Source organism: Bufo bufo, chromosome 6 (genome assembly GCF_905171765.1).
Source record: "Bufo bufo chromosome 6, aBufBuf1.1, whole genome shotgun sequence".
In the NCBI taxonomy this organism is placed as follows: domain Eukaryota; kingdom Metazoa; phylum Chordata; class Amphibia; order Anura; family Bufonidae; genus Bufo; species Bufo bufo.
Window position 1 is genome coordinate 428,489,792 of NC_053394.1, and position 16,615 is coordinate 428,506,406.

The 16,615-nt window shown below is 48.1% G+C and overlaps 1 protein-coding gene across 2 annotated transcripts in view; it reads left to right on the forward strand.

Moving 5' to 3' along the window:
* RAB40B (RAB40B, member RAS oncogene family) overlaps positions 1-16,615 on the forward strand; it is a 49,653-nt gene that overhangs the window by 32,741 nt on the left and 297 nt on the right. The window contains exons 5-8 of one of the 2 annotated variants that reach the window (XR_005779469.1): positions 633-710; positions 909-1,131; positions 1,703-2,267; positions 10,684-10,687. Coding sequence is in view for 1 of the 2 variants with exons in the window: in XM_040435149.1 (XP_040291083.1) it covers positions 633-710; positions 909-1,131; positions 1,703-1,974 (573 nt within the window). In the remaining variant the exon portion in view is untranslated. Of the gene's footprint in view, positions 1-632; positions 711-908; positions 1,132-1,702; positions 2,802-10,683; positions 10,688-16,615 lie in introns of those variants that run through there. The other variant, XM_040435149.1, reaches the window with a different exon arrangement.

The following is a 16,615-nucleotide window of genomic DNA, read 5'->3' on the forward strand; positions in this document are numbered from 1 at the left end:
GCTATGGGGCCCTATGCATTATAGTTCCGCTCCTGCCAGGAATGACTCCTGTCTTGGCCAAGCTGCAAAAACGGTGCACTTCCCCTTTAACAGTCTGTGTGTTTGCGTCACAGTGTGTCAGGGACAGGACATCCCTGCGGTGTAAATCATCTCTTCAGCTGCCAGGAACACGACGGTCTCGGGGGTCAGTGAGAAGAAATCTGCGCTCCGAGACGACGCTCTCCACATTCCTGCCCCCGGTTAATCGCAGAGCGCCAGCTCCCCGGCCCGACCGCGCTCCCCGCGCTGTCATACGCTCTGTATGTGGATTACGAAACCCTGGGCTATAATTGCTAACATCTTTAGCATAGCCGAGCTGGATGTGTCATTACCGTCACTATAGGTCATGTGTCAGGCCGCCTCCTATGAATAATAATACTTAAAGGGACACTCCACCCAGGGGTGATATTCATCTATATGGTGCAGTATACACTCCCAGGTCACAGGGTCAATGCCTTTCCTAAACACAAACTCTCATTTTTGGCCAATTTCCCCTCCCATCATGCCTCAGGAGGGAGCCCATTTTTCTTAGGCTCCTCATAGGGGGCGGGGCTTGCTTTTTTTTAATCAGGTGTCGTGTCTTCTTCCCGCAGGGCGTCATCCTGGTCTATGACATCACGAACCGCTGGTCATTTGACGGCATCGACCGCTGGATAAAAGAGATCGACGAGGTGAGTCTAGATTGTGACCACCGGGGGCGCTGTGAGCCATCCAGCAGACCTCCCGAGATAAGAGGGTGGAGGGGAGAGAATCATGTTCAGGAGTCTGGGAAAGCTGAGCGACAACCAATATGGCAGCCGTGTGGGTTGTCACCCAGCTTTCCCAGACACAGGTATAATGTATACTCTCACTTTTGCTCTGTTTCCCAGCATGCCCCGGGAGTGCCCAAGATCCTGGTGGGGAACCGTCTGCACTTGGCGTTTAAGCGGCAGGTGTCCACCGAGCAGGCGCAGTGCTACGCCGAGCGCCTCGGGATGACCTTCTTCGAGGTCAGCCCCCTCTGCAACTTCAACATCACCGAGTCCTTCACCGAGCTGGCGAGGATCGTGCTGATGCGGCACGGCATGGACCGGCTGTGGAGGCCCAACAAGGGTACGTGACCGAAAAACTGCGCTCCTCACCCAGCTTTCCCAGACTCTGGCGTCATAAGGCAGCGCTCCAGGCTGGGTGACCACCAATAGTGCCGCCATCTGTGTACATAGTGGGCTTCACCCAGCTTTCCCAGGATGGGCACGTATCACATAGCCACTTATTAGGTGCACTGATAATTTGTGGACCGCCAGTTGTTGTTCCTCCGCCTGTGTCCTCATGAATGATTTACTGCAGCGCAGGCGTCGCCATGGTGACTGATCAGATACACGTTGTGGTCCGCCACTGCCACCTGCAGGTCAGTGTGTGTAACAACAGCACTCGATACAGGGCGTGTTCTAAATATCACCCATGCTGATTTGTGGGTCACATGACCCTTTACCAGCGGGCAAAATACCCCAGTGCTGCCCCCTTGTGGCCGCTGTGTAGAACTGCGACCTCTGGGACACACGGGTATAGCTATAGGAGTGCAAAAAACGGGCGTCGTCCATATTTTGCAGACTGCAAAATACATACGTTCTTGTGAAGGCATCCTAACCCCCCCCCCCTCTCTCCTCTTTTTATCTCCCCCCAGTACTGAGTCTGCAAGACCTCTGCTGCCGCGCCATAGTCTCCTGCACCCCCGTTCACCTGGTCGACAAGCTCCCCCTCCCGGTTGCCTTACGAAGCCATCTGAAGTCTTTCTCCATGGCGAACGGACTGAACGCCAGGATGATGCACGGCCGATCGTACTCGCTCACCGCCAACAACTTAAACAAACGGCACAGCCTGAAGAAAGCCAAGATCATCCGTCCGCCGCAAAGCCCCCCCAAGGACTGCACAAGGAACAGCTGCAAGATATCCTAAGCAGGAGCCATGGAAGGATCCTTGGGGGCGGAGACTCTATATCCCTCCCTCGAGGAAGCTGTTAAGCGACAGGACGTTCATTGAGCCCCTTCTTTGTCCAGAAGTTTAGGTCTCCCGAGATGATGCTGCTTTTATTTTAGACATAACATGATGTCGCTGTGTTCTATATGCATGGCCCGTTTTATTTTTTGGTTTTCTTAGTTTTTTTACTATTTTTATTGCCCTTTTATTTGTGGTCTGCTTCAGCCAGGACACCTCATCCTTCCTCCCTTCCTCCCCCACCTCCGCCACCAGTTAATTTGTGCTCCCTTTAATGGAAAGTATTGGATCCCGTTCCCCTGGAAGAGCGCCCTGTTTTTTTTTTGTTTGTTTTTTATAAATTGTGCTGCACCCCAAGGTATACACCGCAGCCGCTTCAGCCCCCCCCTCCCCCCCCACCTCCAGTCATCCCCGCTACAACAAAGGCTGCTCCACAGGTGTATTTAAGATGCACTGACAGGTCTCTGTGAGGAAAGTTAGAATTTTTTTGTTTTTGTTTTTTTTATGTTATTTAATACTTTTTGGGGATTTCTCCATGATGAAATATGACTATATATATATATATATAAATATGCTTCTATTTCTGTAAAACTGAATATTTTGTACCAGATGTAAGAAGAGTCGCCGAGTTTAAAAAAAAAACAAAAAGAAAAAAAAAAACACACACACAAAAAAAAATTACCCAAATGCCAAAGACGTGTTTGGATTGTGAATATGTTTTATTTGCGATGCGTTTGTGACTTTCAATGTGATTTAAAGAAATGTTTTATAAAGAGGAAGAAACGCTATTTAAGGAAAAAAAATAAATGTCTTTAAAAGCTTGTGAGCTCCGCGTGACGGCTGCGGGGACTGCTTTCTATAGCGCCGATCGCCTGATCACATCAGACCGTCGCCGATCAGCGCTGGGCCTTCGGTAGTGGCTGCTCCTGGTATTGCAGCTCTCTGCTGATCAATACCATTCAAGCAAATGGGACAGAGCTGCAGTACCGGGTGGTGCCACTATCAAGTGGATGGCGCTGTTCACGGTGTTTCATGCAGAGGATTGGCGAGAATCAGACCTCTAACGGTGGTGGACTGATTTTTTTTTAGGACTGGCTGACCACCTAAACTATATGGTGGGCCCAACTCTCTACTGATGGTAAGGGGGAGGGGGTCTGGCATCAGCTTATTCCCTACCCTGTGTTATGTCTACTGAGGGGGCGGAGCATGACACAAGAACTCCAATAATCTAATAATACCACCCACTTTCATGCTCCTCCCCCCCACTTGACTCCTTCATTAGGTACAGCACAGTGTATCAGTGTGACTGGACTAATGGGACCTGCCGGCCGCTGGGGAAGATGATGGCGACCCCTGAACCTCTCCTCTGAGGAGACCCTGATCCTGACCATTCAACGTCTGCTTCCCTGTGTTACAGGTTGTGCAGTTAGAGGACATGATGGGAGTTGTAGCCCTGCGGGGGGGGGAGGTAAATAGCCGGACCCCCAGAATAACAGGTGACAATGAGGGCTTTACAGCGTTTGTTTCCCACTTATACAGCAATGAGATGGAAAGTGGCAGAGAAGTATCCATGGAAACAGGAAAGCGCAATAGTCTGATTACTACTTACTAGCTGAAGATAAAACAGAGAGAGAAGGGCGGCACAGTCTGCTGTGTGTACATACATTACATCACTTATCCTGTACTGATCCTGAGTAACATCCTGTATTATACTCCAGAGCTGCACTCACTATTCTACTGGTGCAGTCACTGTATACATACATTACTTATCCTGTACTGATCCTGAGTTACATCCTGTATTATACTCCAGAGCTGTACTCACTATTCTGCTGGTGCAGTCACTGTGTACATACATTACATCACTTATCCTGTACTGATCCTGAGTTACATCCTGTATTATACCCCAGAGCTGCACTCACTATTCTGCTGGTGCAGTCACTGTGTACATACATTACTTATCCTGTACTGATCCTGAGTTACATCCTGTATTATACCCCAGAGCTGCACTCACTATTCTGCTGGTGCAGTCACTATGTACATACATTACTTATCCTGTACTGATCCTGAGTTACATCCTGTATTATACTCCAGAGCTGCACTCACTATTCTGCTGGTGCAGTCACTGTGTACATACATTACTTATCCTGTACTGATCCTGAGTTACATCCTGTATTATACCCCAGAGCTGCACTCACTATTCTGCTGGTGCAGTCACTGTGTACATACATTACATCACTTATCCTGTACTGATCCTGAGTTACATCCTGTATTATACTCCACAGCTGCACTCACTATTCTGCTGGTGTAGTCACTGTGTACATTACATTACTTATCCTGTACTGATCCTGAGTTACATCCTGTATTATACTCCAGAGCTGCACTCACTATTCTGCTGGAGCAGTCACTGTGTACATTACATCACTTATCCTGTACTGATCTTGAGTTACATCCTGTATTATACTCCAGAGCTGCACTCACTATTCTGCTGGTGCAGTCACTGTGTACATACATTACTTATCCTGTACTGATCCTGAGTTACATCCTGTATTATACTCCAGAGCTGCACTCACTATTCTGCTGGTGTAGTCACTGTGTACATTACATTACTTATCCTGTACTGATCCTGAGTTACATCCTGTATTATACTCCAGAGCTGCACTCACTATTCTGCTGGAGCAGTCACTGTGTACATTACATCACTTATCCTGTACTGATCCTGAGTTACATCCTGTATTATACTCCAGAGCTGCACTCACTATTCTGCTGGTGCAGTCACTGTGTACATACATTACATCACTTATCCTGTACTGATCCTGAGTTACATCCTGTAAAATACTCCAGAGCTGCACTCACTATTCTGCTGGTGCAGTCACTGTGTACACACATTACTTATCCTGTACTGATCCTGAGTTACATCCTGTATTATACTCCAGAGCTGCACTCACTATTCTGCTGGTGCAGTCACTGTGTACATACATTACATCACTTATCCTGTACTGATCCTGAGTTACATCCTGTATTATACTCCAGAGCTGCACTCACTATTCTGCTGGTGCAGTCACTGTGTACATACATTACATCACTTATCCTGTACTGATCCTGAGTTACATCCTGTATTATACTCCAGAGCTGCACTCACTATTCTGCTGGTGCAGTCACTGTGTACATACATCACTTATCCTGTACTGATCCTGAGTTACATCCTGTATTATACTCCAGAGCTGCAATCACTATTCTGCTGGTGCAGTCACTGTGTACACACATTACTTATCCTGTACTGATCCTGAGTTACATCCTGTATTATACTCCAGAGCTGCACTCACTATTCTGCTGGTGCAGTCACTGTGTACATACATTACATCACTTATCCTGTACTGATCCTGAGTTACATCCTGTATTATACTCCAGAGCTGCACTCACTATTCTGCTGGTGCAGTCACTGTGTACATACATTACTTATCCTGTACTGATCCTGAGTTACATCCTGTATTATACTCCAGAGCTGCACTCCCTATTCTGCTGGTGCAGTCACTATGTACATACATCACTTATCCTGTACTGATCCTGAGTTACATCCTGTATTATACTCCAGAGCTGCACTCACTATTCTGCTGGTGCAGTCACTGTGTACATACATTACTTATCCTGTACTGATCCTGAGTTACATCCTGTATTATACTCCAGAGCTGCACTCACTATTCTGCTGGTGCAGTCACTGTGTACATCCATTACTTATCCTGTACTGATCCTGAGTTACATCCTGTATTATACTCCAGAGCTGCACTCACTATTCTGCTGGTGCAGTCACTGTGTACATACATTAATTATCCTGTACTGATCCTGAGTTACATCCTGTATTATACTCCAGAGCTGCACTCACTATTCTGCTGGCGCAGTCACTGTGTACATACATAACTTATCCTGTACTGATCCTGAGTTACATCCTGTATTATCCTCCAGAGCTGCACTCACTATTCTGCTGGCGCAGTCACTGTGTACATACATTACTTATCCTGTACTGATCCTGAGTTACATCCTGTATTATACTCCAGAGCTGCACTCACTATTCTGCTGGTGCAGTCACTGTGTACATACATTACATCACTTATCCTGTACTGATCCTGAGTTACATCCTGTATTATACTCCAGAGCTGCACTCACTATTCTGCTGGTGCAGTCACTATTTACATCCATTACTTATCCTGTACTGATCCTGAGTTACATTCTGTATTATACTCCAGAGCTGCACTCACTATTCTGCTGGTGCAGTCACTGTGTACATACATTACATCACTTATCCTCTACTGATCCTCAGTTACATCCTGTATTATACTCCTGAGCTGCACTCACTATTCTGCTGGTGCAGTCACTGTGTACATACATTAATTATCCTGTACTGATCCTGAGTTACATCCTGTATTATACTCCAGAGCTGCACTCACTATTCTGCTGGCGCAGTCACTGTGTACATCCATTACTTATCCTGTACTGATCCTGAGCTACATCCTGTATTATACTCCAGAGCTGCACTCACTATTCTGCTGGCGCAGTCACTGTGTACATCCATTACTTATCCTGTACTGATCCTGAGTTACATTCTGTATTATACTCCAGAGCTGCACTCACTATTCTGCTGGTGCAGTCACTGTGTACATACATTACATCACTTATCCTCTACTGATCCTCAGTTACATCCTGTATTATACTCCTGAGCTGCACTCACTATTCTGCTGGTGCAGTCACTGTGTACATACATTAATTATCCTGTACTGATCCTGAGTTACATCCTGTATTATACTCCAGAGCTGCACTCACTATTCTGCTGGCGCAGTCACTGTGTACATCCATTACTTATCCTGTACTGATCCTGAGCTACATCCTGTATTATACTCCAGAGCTACACTCACTATTCTGCTGGTGCAGTCACTGTGTACATGCATCACTTATCCTGTACTGATCCTGAGTTACATCCTGTATTATACTCCAGAGCTGCACTCACTATTCTGCTGGCGCAGTCACTATTTACATCCATTACTTATCCTGTACTGATCCTGAGTTACATTCTGTATTATACTCCAGAGCTGCACTCACTATTCTGCTGGTGCAGTCACTGTGTACATACATTACATCACTTATCCTCTACTGATCCTCAGTTACATCCTGTATTATACTCCTGAGCTGCACTCACTATTCTGCTGGTGCAGTCACTGTGTACATACATTAATTATCCTGTACTGATCCTGAGTTACATCCTGTATTATACTCCAGAGCTGCACTCACTATTCTGCTGGCGCAGTCACTGTGTACATCCATTACTTATCCTGTACTGATCCTGAGCTACATCCTGTATTATACTCCAGAGCTACACTCACTATTCTGCTGGTGCAGTCACTGTGTACATGCATCACTTATCCTGTACTGATCCTGAGTTACATCCTGTATTATACTCCAGAGCTGCACTCACTATTCTGCTGGTGCAGTCACTGTGTACATACATTACATCAATTATCCTGTACTGATCCTGAGTTACATCCTGTATTATACTCCAGAGCTGCACTCACTATTCTGCTGGTGCAGTCACTGTGTACATACATTACTTATCCTGTACTGATCCTGAGTTACATCCTGTATTATACTCCAGAGCTGCACTCACTATTCTGCTGGTGCAGTCACTGTGTACATCCATTACTTATCCTGTACTGATCCTGAGTTACATCCTGTATTATACTCCAGAGCTGCACTCACTATTCTGCTGGTGCAGTCACTGTGTACATACATTACTTATCCTGTACTGATCCTGAGTTACATCCTGTATTATACTCCAGAGCTGCACTCACTATTCTGCTGGTGCAGTCACTGTGTACATCCATTACTTATCCTGTACTGATCCTGAGTTACATCCTGTATTATACTCCAGAGCTGCACTCACTATTCTGCTGGTGCAGTCACTGTGTACATCCATTACTTATCCTGTACTGATCCTGAGTTACATCCTGTATTATACTCCAGAGCTGCACTCACTATTCTGCTGGTGCAGTCACTGTGTACATCCATTACTTATCCTGTACTGATCCTGAGTTACATCCTGTATTATACTCCAGAGCTGCACTCACTATTCTGCTGGTGCAGTCACTGTGTACATACATTACTTATCCTGTACTGATCCTGAGTTACATCCTGTATTATACTCCAGAGCTGCACTCACTATTCTGCTGGTGCAGTCACTGTGTACATCCATTACTTATCCTGTACTGATCCTGAGTTACATCCTGTATTATACTCCAGAGCTGCACTCACTATTCTGCTGGTGCAGTCACTGTGTACATCCATTACTTATCCTGTACTGATCCTGAGTTACATCCTGTATTATACTCCAGAGCTGCACTCACTATTCTGCTGGTGCAGTCACTGTGTACATACATTACTTATCCTGTACTGATCCTGAGTTACCTCCTGTATTATACTCCAGAGCTGCACTCACTATTCTGCTGGTGCAGTCACTGTGTACATACATTACTTATCCTGTACTGATCCGGAGTTACATCCTGTATTATACTCCAGAGCTGCACTCACTATTCTGCTGGTGCAGTCACTGTGTACATACAGTACATTACTTATCCTGTACTGATCCTCAGTTACATCCTGTATTATACTCCAGAGCTGCACTCACTATTCTGCTGGTGCAGTCACTGTGTACATACATTACTTATCTTGTACTGATCCTCAGTTACATCCTGTATTATACTCCAGAGCTGCACTCACTATTCTGCTGGTGCAGTCACTGTGTACATACATTACTTATCCTGTACTGATCCTGAGTTACATCCTGTATTATACTCCAGAGCTGCACTCACTATTCTGCTGGTGCAGTCACTGTGTACATACATTACTTATCCTGTACTGATCCTGAGTTACATCCTGTATTATACTCCAGAGCTGCACTCACTATTCTGCTGGTGCAGTCACTGTGTACATACATTACTTATCATGTACTGATCCTGAGTTACATCCTGTATTATACTCCAGAGCTGCAATCACTATTCTGCTGGTGCAGTCACTGTGTACATTACATTACTTATCCTGTACTGATCCTGAGTTACATCCTGTATTATACTCCAGAGCTGCACTCACTATTCTGCTGGTGCAGTCACTGTGTACATACATTACTTATCCTGTACTAATCCTGAGTTACATCCTGTATTATACTCCAGAGCTGCACTCACTATTCTGCTGGTGCAGTCACTGTGCACATACATTACTTATCCTGTACTGATCCTGAGTTACATCCTGTATTATACTCCAGAGCTGCACTCACTATTCTGCTGGTGCAGTCACTGTGTACATACATTACTTATCCTGTACTGATCCTGAGTTACATCCTGTATTATACTCCAGAGCTGCAATCACTATTCTGCTGGTGCAGTCACTGTGTACATACATTACTTATCCTGTATTGATCCTGAGTTTTACAGCAAGACACGGAGGCTTCGTATTGCTGTCTCCTTCTTTACTTCCACCAATAGCAGCAAAGGAGAAATTAACATAAACATAACTATAAAGGCCCCTCCCCTAACAGATCCTATAATAAGCAGTGTCCTCTTTATATCTTCCTCTTTCTTTGCTGCTCCACCAAAGCTAAGTTATCTGTATTTTATGAAGTGTTTTTGCATGTAATCATGCCTGTATTTCATTACCCTGTGTTATTAGGGCTTATCTATTATACATAGTTTCTGCCCTTTGACAGGTTTTGTTTTTTTCCCCTCATATGTGACTAGTTGCTTTCTTACCAACTGTTTTCCCCTACGCCTATTGCGTTTTTCATCAGGGGGTATCCCACCCTTTTTCCCCATCCCATCCTTGTTTCAACCACCACGTTATTTAATTTTGTCGCTCCGCTTCTCTTGGGGTGCGCTCTGCACCTCCCCTCTTTTCCCCTACCTTCATTCTCTGCTCCGATTCCACCCCGCTGGTTCCCGGCGGTCTTGGTGTCGGCGGCAGCTTCCGCTTTGTTTCCCGCGGCCCCGAGATCTCGGCGGCCATTTTGGGGAGCTCCCGCCCGTCCTCTCGCGGGATTTCGGAGCTCTCTGCCGTACACATCTCCCGCTGGCTCTGGATCGGCTCCTGCTCTGCGGCGCTTGGGGTGACTAACCCCTCTTTAGGTATCTACTTCCTCAGTCATAGTTACCCCTAATATATAAGGCATCCCCTATTAGGTTTTTCTGCCACTTAAATAGTTATTTAAAATTCCTAAATATGTCTTCTGACCGCTCTCCCTCTGGGCCTAGTCCCCCTCCAACCACTGGGGACCCCAGCTCACCAAATATGAGTGCACAGGCCCTGGAGCTTCAACGCTCAGTGTCTAGTGCTATTATTGAGGCAATGGGATCCATGTCCTCTATGATTTCCCAAACCATCTCCCAGGCCTTGTCTGCCCATGCCCCTGGCCCCTCTGCTCAGTTGCCTATACTCACTAGCCCGCAGCCTACCATTGAACCTCCTGCCCAGGAGAACTTGATTGGTGTGATCCAAGCCACCCATGATAGCGCGCTTAGATCGCGCAAAAGAGCCTTACCGCGCCAGGCAGAAAGGGCGCGAACGTGGAAATGTGCTAGAGCACAAACTAATGATATTGATTCGGATAATGAATCTGACATGGAGGCTTATGCGGAGGCAAGTGACCACTCTGATGGGGAGATGGAGATGGAACCTGAATTTCCAGGCACCTCAGGCCCTAGGCCTTCCACATCTGGGTCCATGGGCGCATCCGCCGCTACCCCTAACACGGCTTCTACCCTGGTGGATCCTTCAGGCAACCCATTATTTGACCCTGACGCCCTCCACCACCCTAGGTCGGCGGAGTGGATGCCGGTAGCTCATGTGAGCGACTACCTTGAGCATTGGGTGCGTCGTCCTCTCAGCAAAGAGGCGCGCAGCAAGCTCCGTGCGGAATGCCCCAGATCATTGATCCCCAACAAGGTCTGTGAAACGCCATCTGTGGATCAAAAAATGACACAGTTCTTGGCTAAAACCGGCTGGAATCCCCGTAAAGGGCTAGATTCAGCAATAAAGAGTTGTCAGGACAAGCTCCTCGACATTTTTGGCCCCCTCGCCAAAATCTTTGAGATGGCCGAATCGGCCAGAGTGGACGGCTCTCCGATAGATCCGGAGGAGCTTACTGGCTGGATTCAGAGAGCCATTTGCATTGCGGGCAGCACCAACTCCTCCCTGGCCATTGAAAGGCGTAAAGCTATTCTGTTTAAAATTGATCTGAAATTGGCCAACCTGGCACTCACTGATGCTCAGGGTCAACTGTTTGGGGATTCCTTCATCAAGGACCTCAGCAGGTATGTAGGAGCATTTACTGCCCTGGACAAGGCCCAGTCCTCCATGAAAAGGGTCTTTCAGGGACGGGTCTCCACCAGGGCCGGCAGTAGTAGGGGCCGTCTGTCCGGCCGCTCCAGTTATCAAGCCCGCAGCTCGGGCAGAGGCTCCTTCAACCAGAGACCTCCCTTCCAGGACCAAAGGAATCCGCCTTCGTTCTTCCCGGCCAGAGGCGGCCAATGGCGTTCCAGGTCCGTTAGAGGGAATCCGAAATTCCGGAAATCTTTCGGTAAGTCTTTCCCCAGTGGGGACTTCTTTGGCTCCTTGTGTCGGGGGCAGACTCCGTCTATGTTCCCACGTTTGGTCCAGCATTACATCAGACCCATGGGTGCTGAGCACGGTACAGGGTTTCCGCATAGAACTTACGGGTTCGCCAGATCTCGTCCTTTCACCCCCACCCCTGGCACTGCCAGACAGGGAACTAGTGGATGTAGAATTGTTTTCCCTTTCTCGCAAGGATGCAATAGAAAGGGCCCTTCCACCCCGGGGGGCGTTCTCAGCCACATTTTTCTAGTGCAGAAAAAAGGTGGACAAATGCGTCCAGTGATAAATCTCTGGGCCCTGAATTCTGTGGTGCGCTATCGCCACTTCAAGATGGAGGGGATTCACCTCCTTCGGGACTTGCTGATTCCGGGGGACTGGATGGTGAAGCTGGACCTCAAAGATGCCTATCTGACGGTCCCGATTGCCTCCTCATCCAGGGATCTCCTGCGCTTCCTGTGGAGGGGCGAAGTGTGGCGCTTCACTTGCCTCCCGTTCGGCCTTTCTTCAGCGCCTTGGTGCTTCACCAATCTACTGCGCCCAGTCATGGCCTGGCTGCGGAGTCGTGGGGTGCGTCTAGTCATCTATCTGGACGACATCCTCATTATGCATCAATGTCAGTCGTCTCTGCTACTGCATCTCCAGTGGACCTCGGATCTTCTGACGGGTCTGGGTTTTCTACTCAACCCCGAGAAATCCTGCCTCACACCGACTCGACGGATGGAGTTCCTGGGCTTCACGGTGGACTCTGTTGCGGAATCTCTCAGTCTTCCTTCAGAGAAGTTGCGGACGATACGCAAGGAGTTGAGGCACGCTCTGGCAGCTACCTCCCTATCCCTACGCCACCTGGCTCGCATCATTGGACTATTAGCCTCCTCTATCCAGGCAGTCTTCCCCGCTCCGCTCCATTATCGGGCTCTACAGCGCCTAAAGATCGCCCACCTCCGTGCCGGGGCCTCGTTTGCAGACGCGGTGGTTCTGGATCAGGAAGCACGGGAGGAACTTCGTTGGTGGATAAGCAACTTGGAAGCCTGGAACGGCAGAGCAATCTTCGGATTCCAACCAGAATTTACGGTGGAGTCGGACGCGAGTCTCCAGGGCTGGGGTGCCCACTGCGAGGGTATTTCCTCTGGGGGTCGATGGTCGGAGACCGAGACCCATCTTCACATCAACGCTCTGGAACTTCTAGCGGGCTCGTTTGCCATCAGGAGTTTCACCAAGGGCATAGCTCACGCATGCATCCGTCTACGCATGGACAATGTGTCGGCGGTCAGGTATGTCAATCACCTAGGCGGCACCCAATCGGCCACCTTAGCCCGGCTGGCGAAGGAGTTCTGGTCCTACTGTCTGTCCAGGGACATCATGATTCAGGCGGAGTACCTTCCGGGTCTTCACAACTACCGAGCGGATCGGAGTTCCCGATGCTTCACGGACGGCAGCGACTGGAGGCTGAATCCGGAGATGTTCTCCACAATCTCGGACATCTGGGATCCTTGCTCCATAGACCTCTTTGCGTCCCAGCTCAATACTCACCTGCCCAGGTTCTTTAGCTGGCGCCCGGATCAGGAAGCAGAGGCGGTGGATGCGTTTCTCCAGGACTGGTCTTCAGCCCTACATTATGCGTTTCCACCGTTTGCCATGATTCCGAGGATGCTGCTACAGACTCGTCGTCAGGCGGCGGAATTGGTGGTGGTGATACCCTTCTGGGGGTCTCAAGCCTGGTACCCGATCCTCCTGGAACTCCTAGTGGATGTACCTCTCCTCCTGCCGGCTCGGACGGATCTCCTCCTGGACCCTCTAGGTTCCCCACATCCCCTGCTGGTCGAAGGCTCCCTTCAACTTCTAGCGTGCCGAATCTCAGGACTCCAGGAGAGGTCGAGGGAATTTCGGAGGCAACTAGACGCCTCCTGGACAACGCTTGGGCTCCCGGCACCCGAAAAGCTTACCGGGCAGCTTGGGGATCTTGGGTTAGCTGGTGCGTGGAACGGGACCTGGATCCCATTTCGGCACCTGTGACCCATTTGTTGCAATTCCTTACATCTCTCTTTGAAGCAGGAAAAGCTTATCGGACCATCAATTTGTTCCGTTCAGCGATTTCTTCTACTCATCAGGGTTTTGAGGGTGTTCCTGCTGGTCAACACCCTTCGGTGTCACGCCTATTACGTGGCTCACGCTTGGCTCAGCCTCCTCGGCCACGTTTCACCACTACGTGGGATGTTTCCCTGGTCCTTTCTTTCCTCTCTGCTTGGCCTGACAACGCGGCTCTTTCCCTCTGTCAACTGTCGGCCAAATTGCTGACCCTCTTTTGCCTAATTTCCTGTAAGAGGGTCTCTGATGTCAGGGCTCTGGATCATGATGCAAGATCCTTTACTCCCGATGGTGTTACTTTTAACATCACGCGGCGCACCAAGACCAATATTCGGTCTGTGTCCTATCCCTGTTTTCCGTCTTCTCCGGCGCTCTGTCCTGTAGCTTGCTTACGGGAATATGAGTTGCGCACTCGGACTCACCGCTCTGCGGATAACCCACAACTGTTCCTCTCTATTCGCCATCCCTTTGGCCCGGTGACCAGCCCCACTTTGGCGCGTTGGATGAAGTGGGTCATGTTCCCTTTCTGGGATTGATACGGCGGTCTTTACCGCTCATTCAGCCAGGGGCGCGGCTGCCACTGCCCTGGCTGTTTCGGGGGCTCGTTTAGAGGACATTTTGCGTCTGGCTGACTGGTCTAGGGCCACGACGTTCACAGAATTTTATTTCCGTCCGGCCCCTCATGTGTTTTCATCTATTATTGAGCAGCTTTGAACTTGCAATACGAAGCCTCCGTGTCTTGCTGTAAAACTAAATGATTTTCCTATTTCATGACGTAAAGTCATAGTTTTATTAAAGACACGGAGGCGAGTATTGCCCGCCCGGGATTTCTCCTGCCCACCCTGTTTATATGATGTTATGGTGATATTATTGACTGTTATATTGTCTTTTATTGTTATTTATGACATGTTTTGCCATTAAGGTTTGTTTATGGTTCTGTTTATCAGCGACCTTTTGATGTACGACCGTTACAGGGTCGAGATTGCTCAGTTTTACCCAATTTTTACACTGGCTATATTATTTATTCTGTTTCAGGTTGAAAACTCCTCGGCATATGGAATTCCGTGTTGTTCCAGGTTTCCTGAGATGTTAGCCATGTTGGCTTGAGTTCTACAGTTGGACGGACCAGGATGGTTGTCGGTTTCGGATCCAGTTCCAGTTTCGGTTACGTTTCAGTTTCGGTTTGGCGGTTGGTGTCGTGGATTCAAAGAAAGAGGAAGATATGCAAGAGGACACTGCTTATTATAGGATCTGTCAAGGGGAGGGTCCTTTTTTGTTATGATTATGTTAATTTCTCCTTTGCTGCTATTGGTGGAAGTAAAGAAGGAGATAGCAATACTCGCCTCCGTGTCTTTAATAAAACTATGACTTTACGTCATGAAATAGGAAAATCATTTAGTTACATCCTGTATTATACTCCAGAGCTGCACTCACTATTCTGCTGGTGCAGTCACTGTGTACATCCATTACTTATCTTGTACTGATCCTGAGTTACATCCTGTATTATACTCCAGAGCTGCACTCACTATTCTGCTGGTGCAGTCACTGTGTACATACATTACTTATCCTGTACTGATCCTCAGTTACGTCCTGTATTATACTCCAGAGCTGCACTCACTATTCTGCTGGTGCAGTCACTGTGTACATACATTACTTATCCTGTACTGATCCTGAGTAACATCCTGTATTATACTCCAGAGCTGCACTCACTATTCTGCTGGTGCAGTCACTGTGTACATCCATTACTTATCCTGTACTGATCCTGAGTTACATCCTGTATTATACTCCAGAGCTGCACTCACTATTCTGCTGGTGCAGTCACTGTGTACATACATTACTTATCCTGTACTGATCCTGAGTTACATCCTGTATTATACCCCAGAGCTGCACTCACTATTCTGCTGGTGCAGTCACTGTGTACATACATTACTTATCCTGTACTGATCCTGAGTTTTACATCAAGACACGGAGGCTTCGTATTGCTTACTCCTTCTTTACTTCCACCAATAGCAGCAAAGGAGAAATTAACATAATCAAAACAATAAAGGATCCTCCCCAAACAGATCCTATAATAAGCAGTGTCCTCTTTATATCTTCCTCTTTCTTTGCTGCTCCACCAAAGCTAAGTGACCTATATATATTCGATTATGTGATTTAGATTTTGAAGCAATTTTATGTCTTGTCATGGCGTTTTAATACTGGCCTTGTAGATAGATATATATGCTGTTCTGACCTATATCCAGGTCTCCCCCCTCCCTTTTCCCTTCATTTTGGAGATTTTATCTCAGTATATTCTGTATTCCCTTCATTTGGGGGCCGCCCCCCCCCTCCCTCTCTTCCCCTTTGCGTTTCCTCATCGGCGGTTTTATCCCCTGTAACCTTTCGTCTTGGGGGTGACTTCTTTTTCCCCCCTCCTCTCCCACTACCTTAGTCGCCGCTCCGATACCTTCCCTCTGCTCTCCGGCGGCATAGGTTATCGGCGGCAGGTTTCTTTAGCCTCCCGCGGCTCCGAGATCTCGCGAGATCTCGGCGGCCATCTTGGGAGCTCCCGCCCGTCTTCTCGCGGGATTTCGGAGCGCTCTCCAGTGCATTGCTGCTCCTCTCAGCTCCGGATCGGCTCCTACCTTACTGCGGCGCTTGGGGTGATTAACCCCTGTTTAGGTTAGTTGGTTTTTCTACCCGAGATTAGCACCTTTAGTTTAGGTACCCCATCGGCCACCAGGCATTACATTTTAGATCGTTAATAACGAGATCATGTCCTCAGACCGCTCTCCCGCTGGGCCTAACCCCCCCCCACCCACAGGGGACCCCAGCCTGCCAGGCATGAGTGCACAGGCTCTTGAGCTACAACGCTCAGTGTCTAGTGCCATTA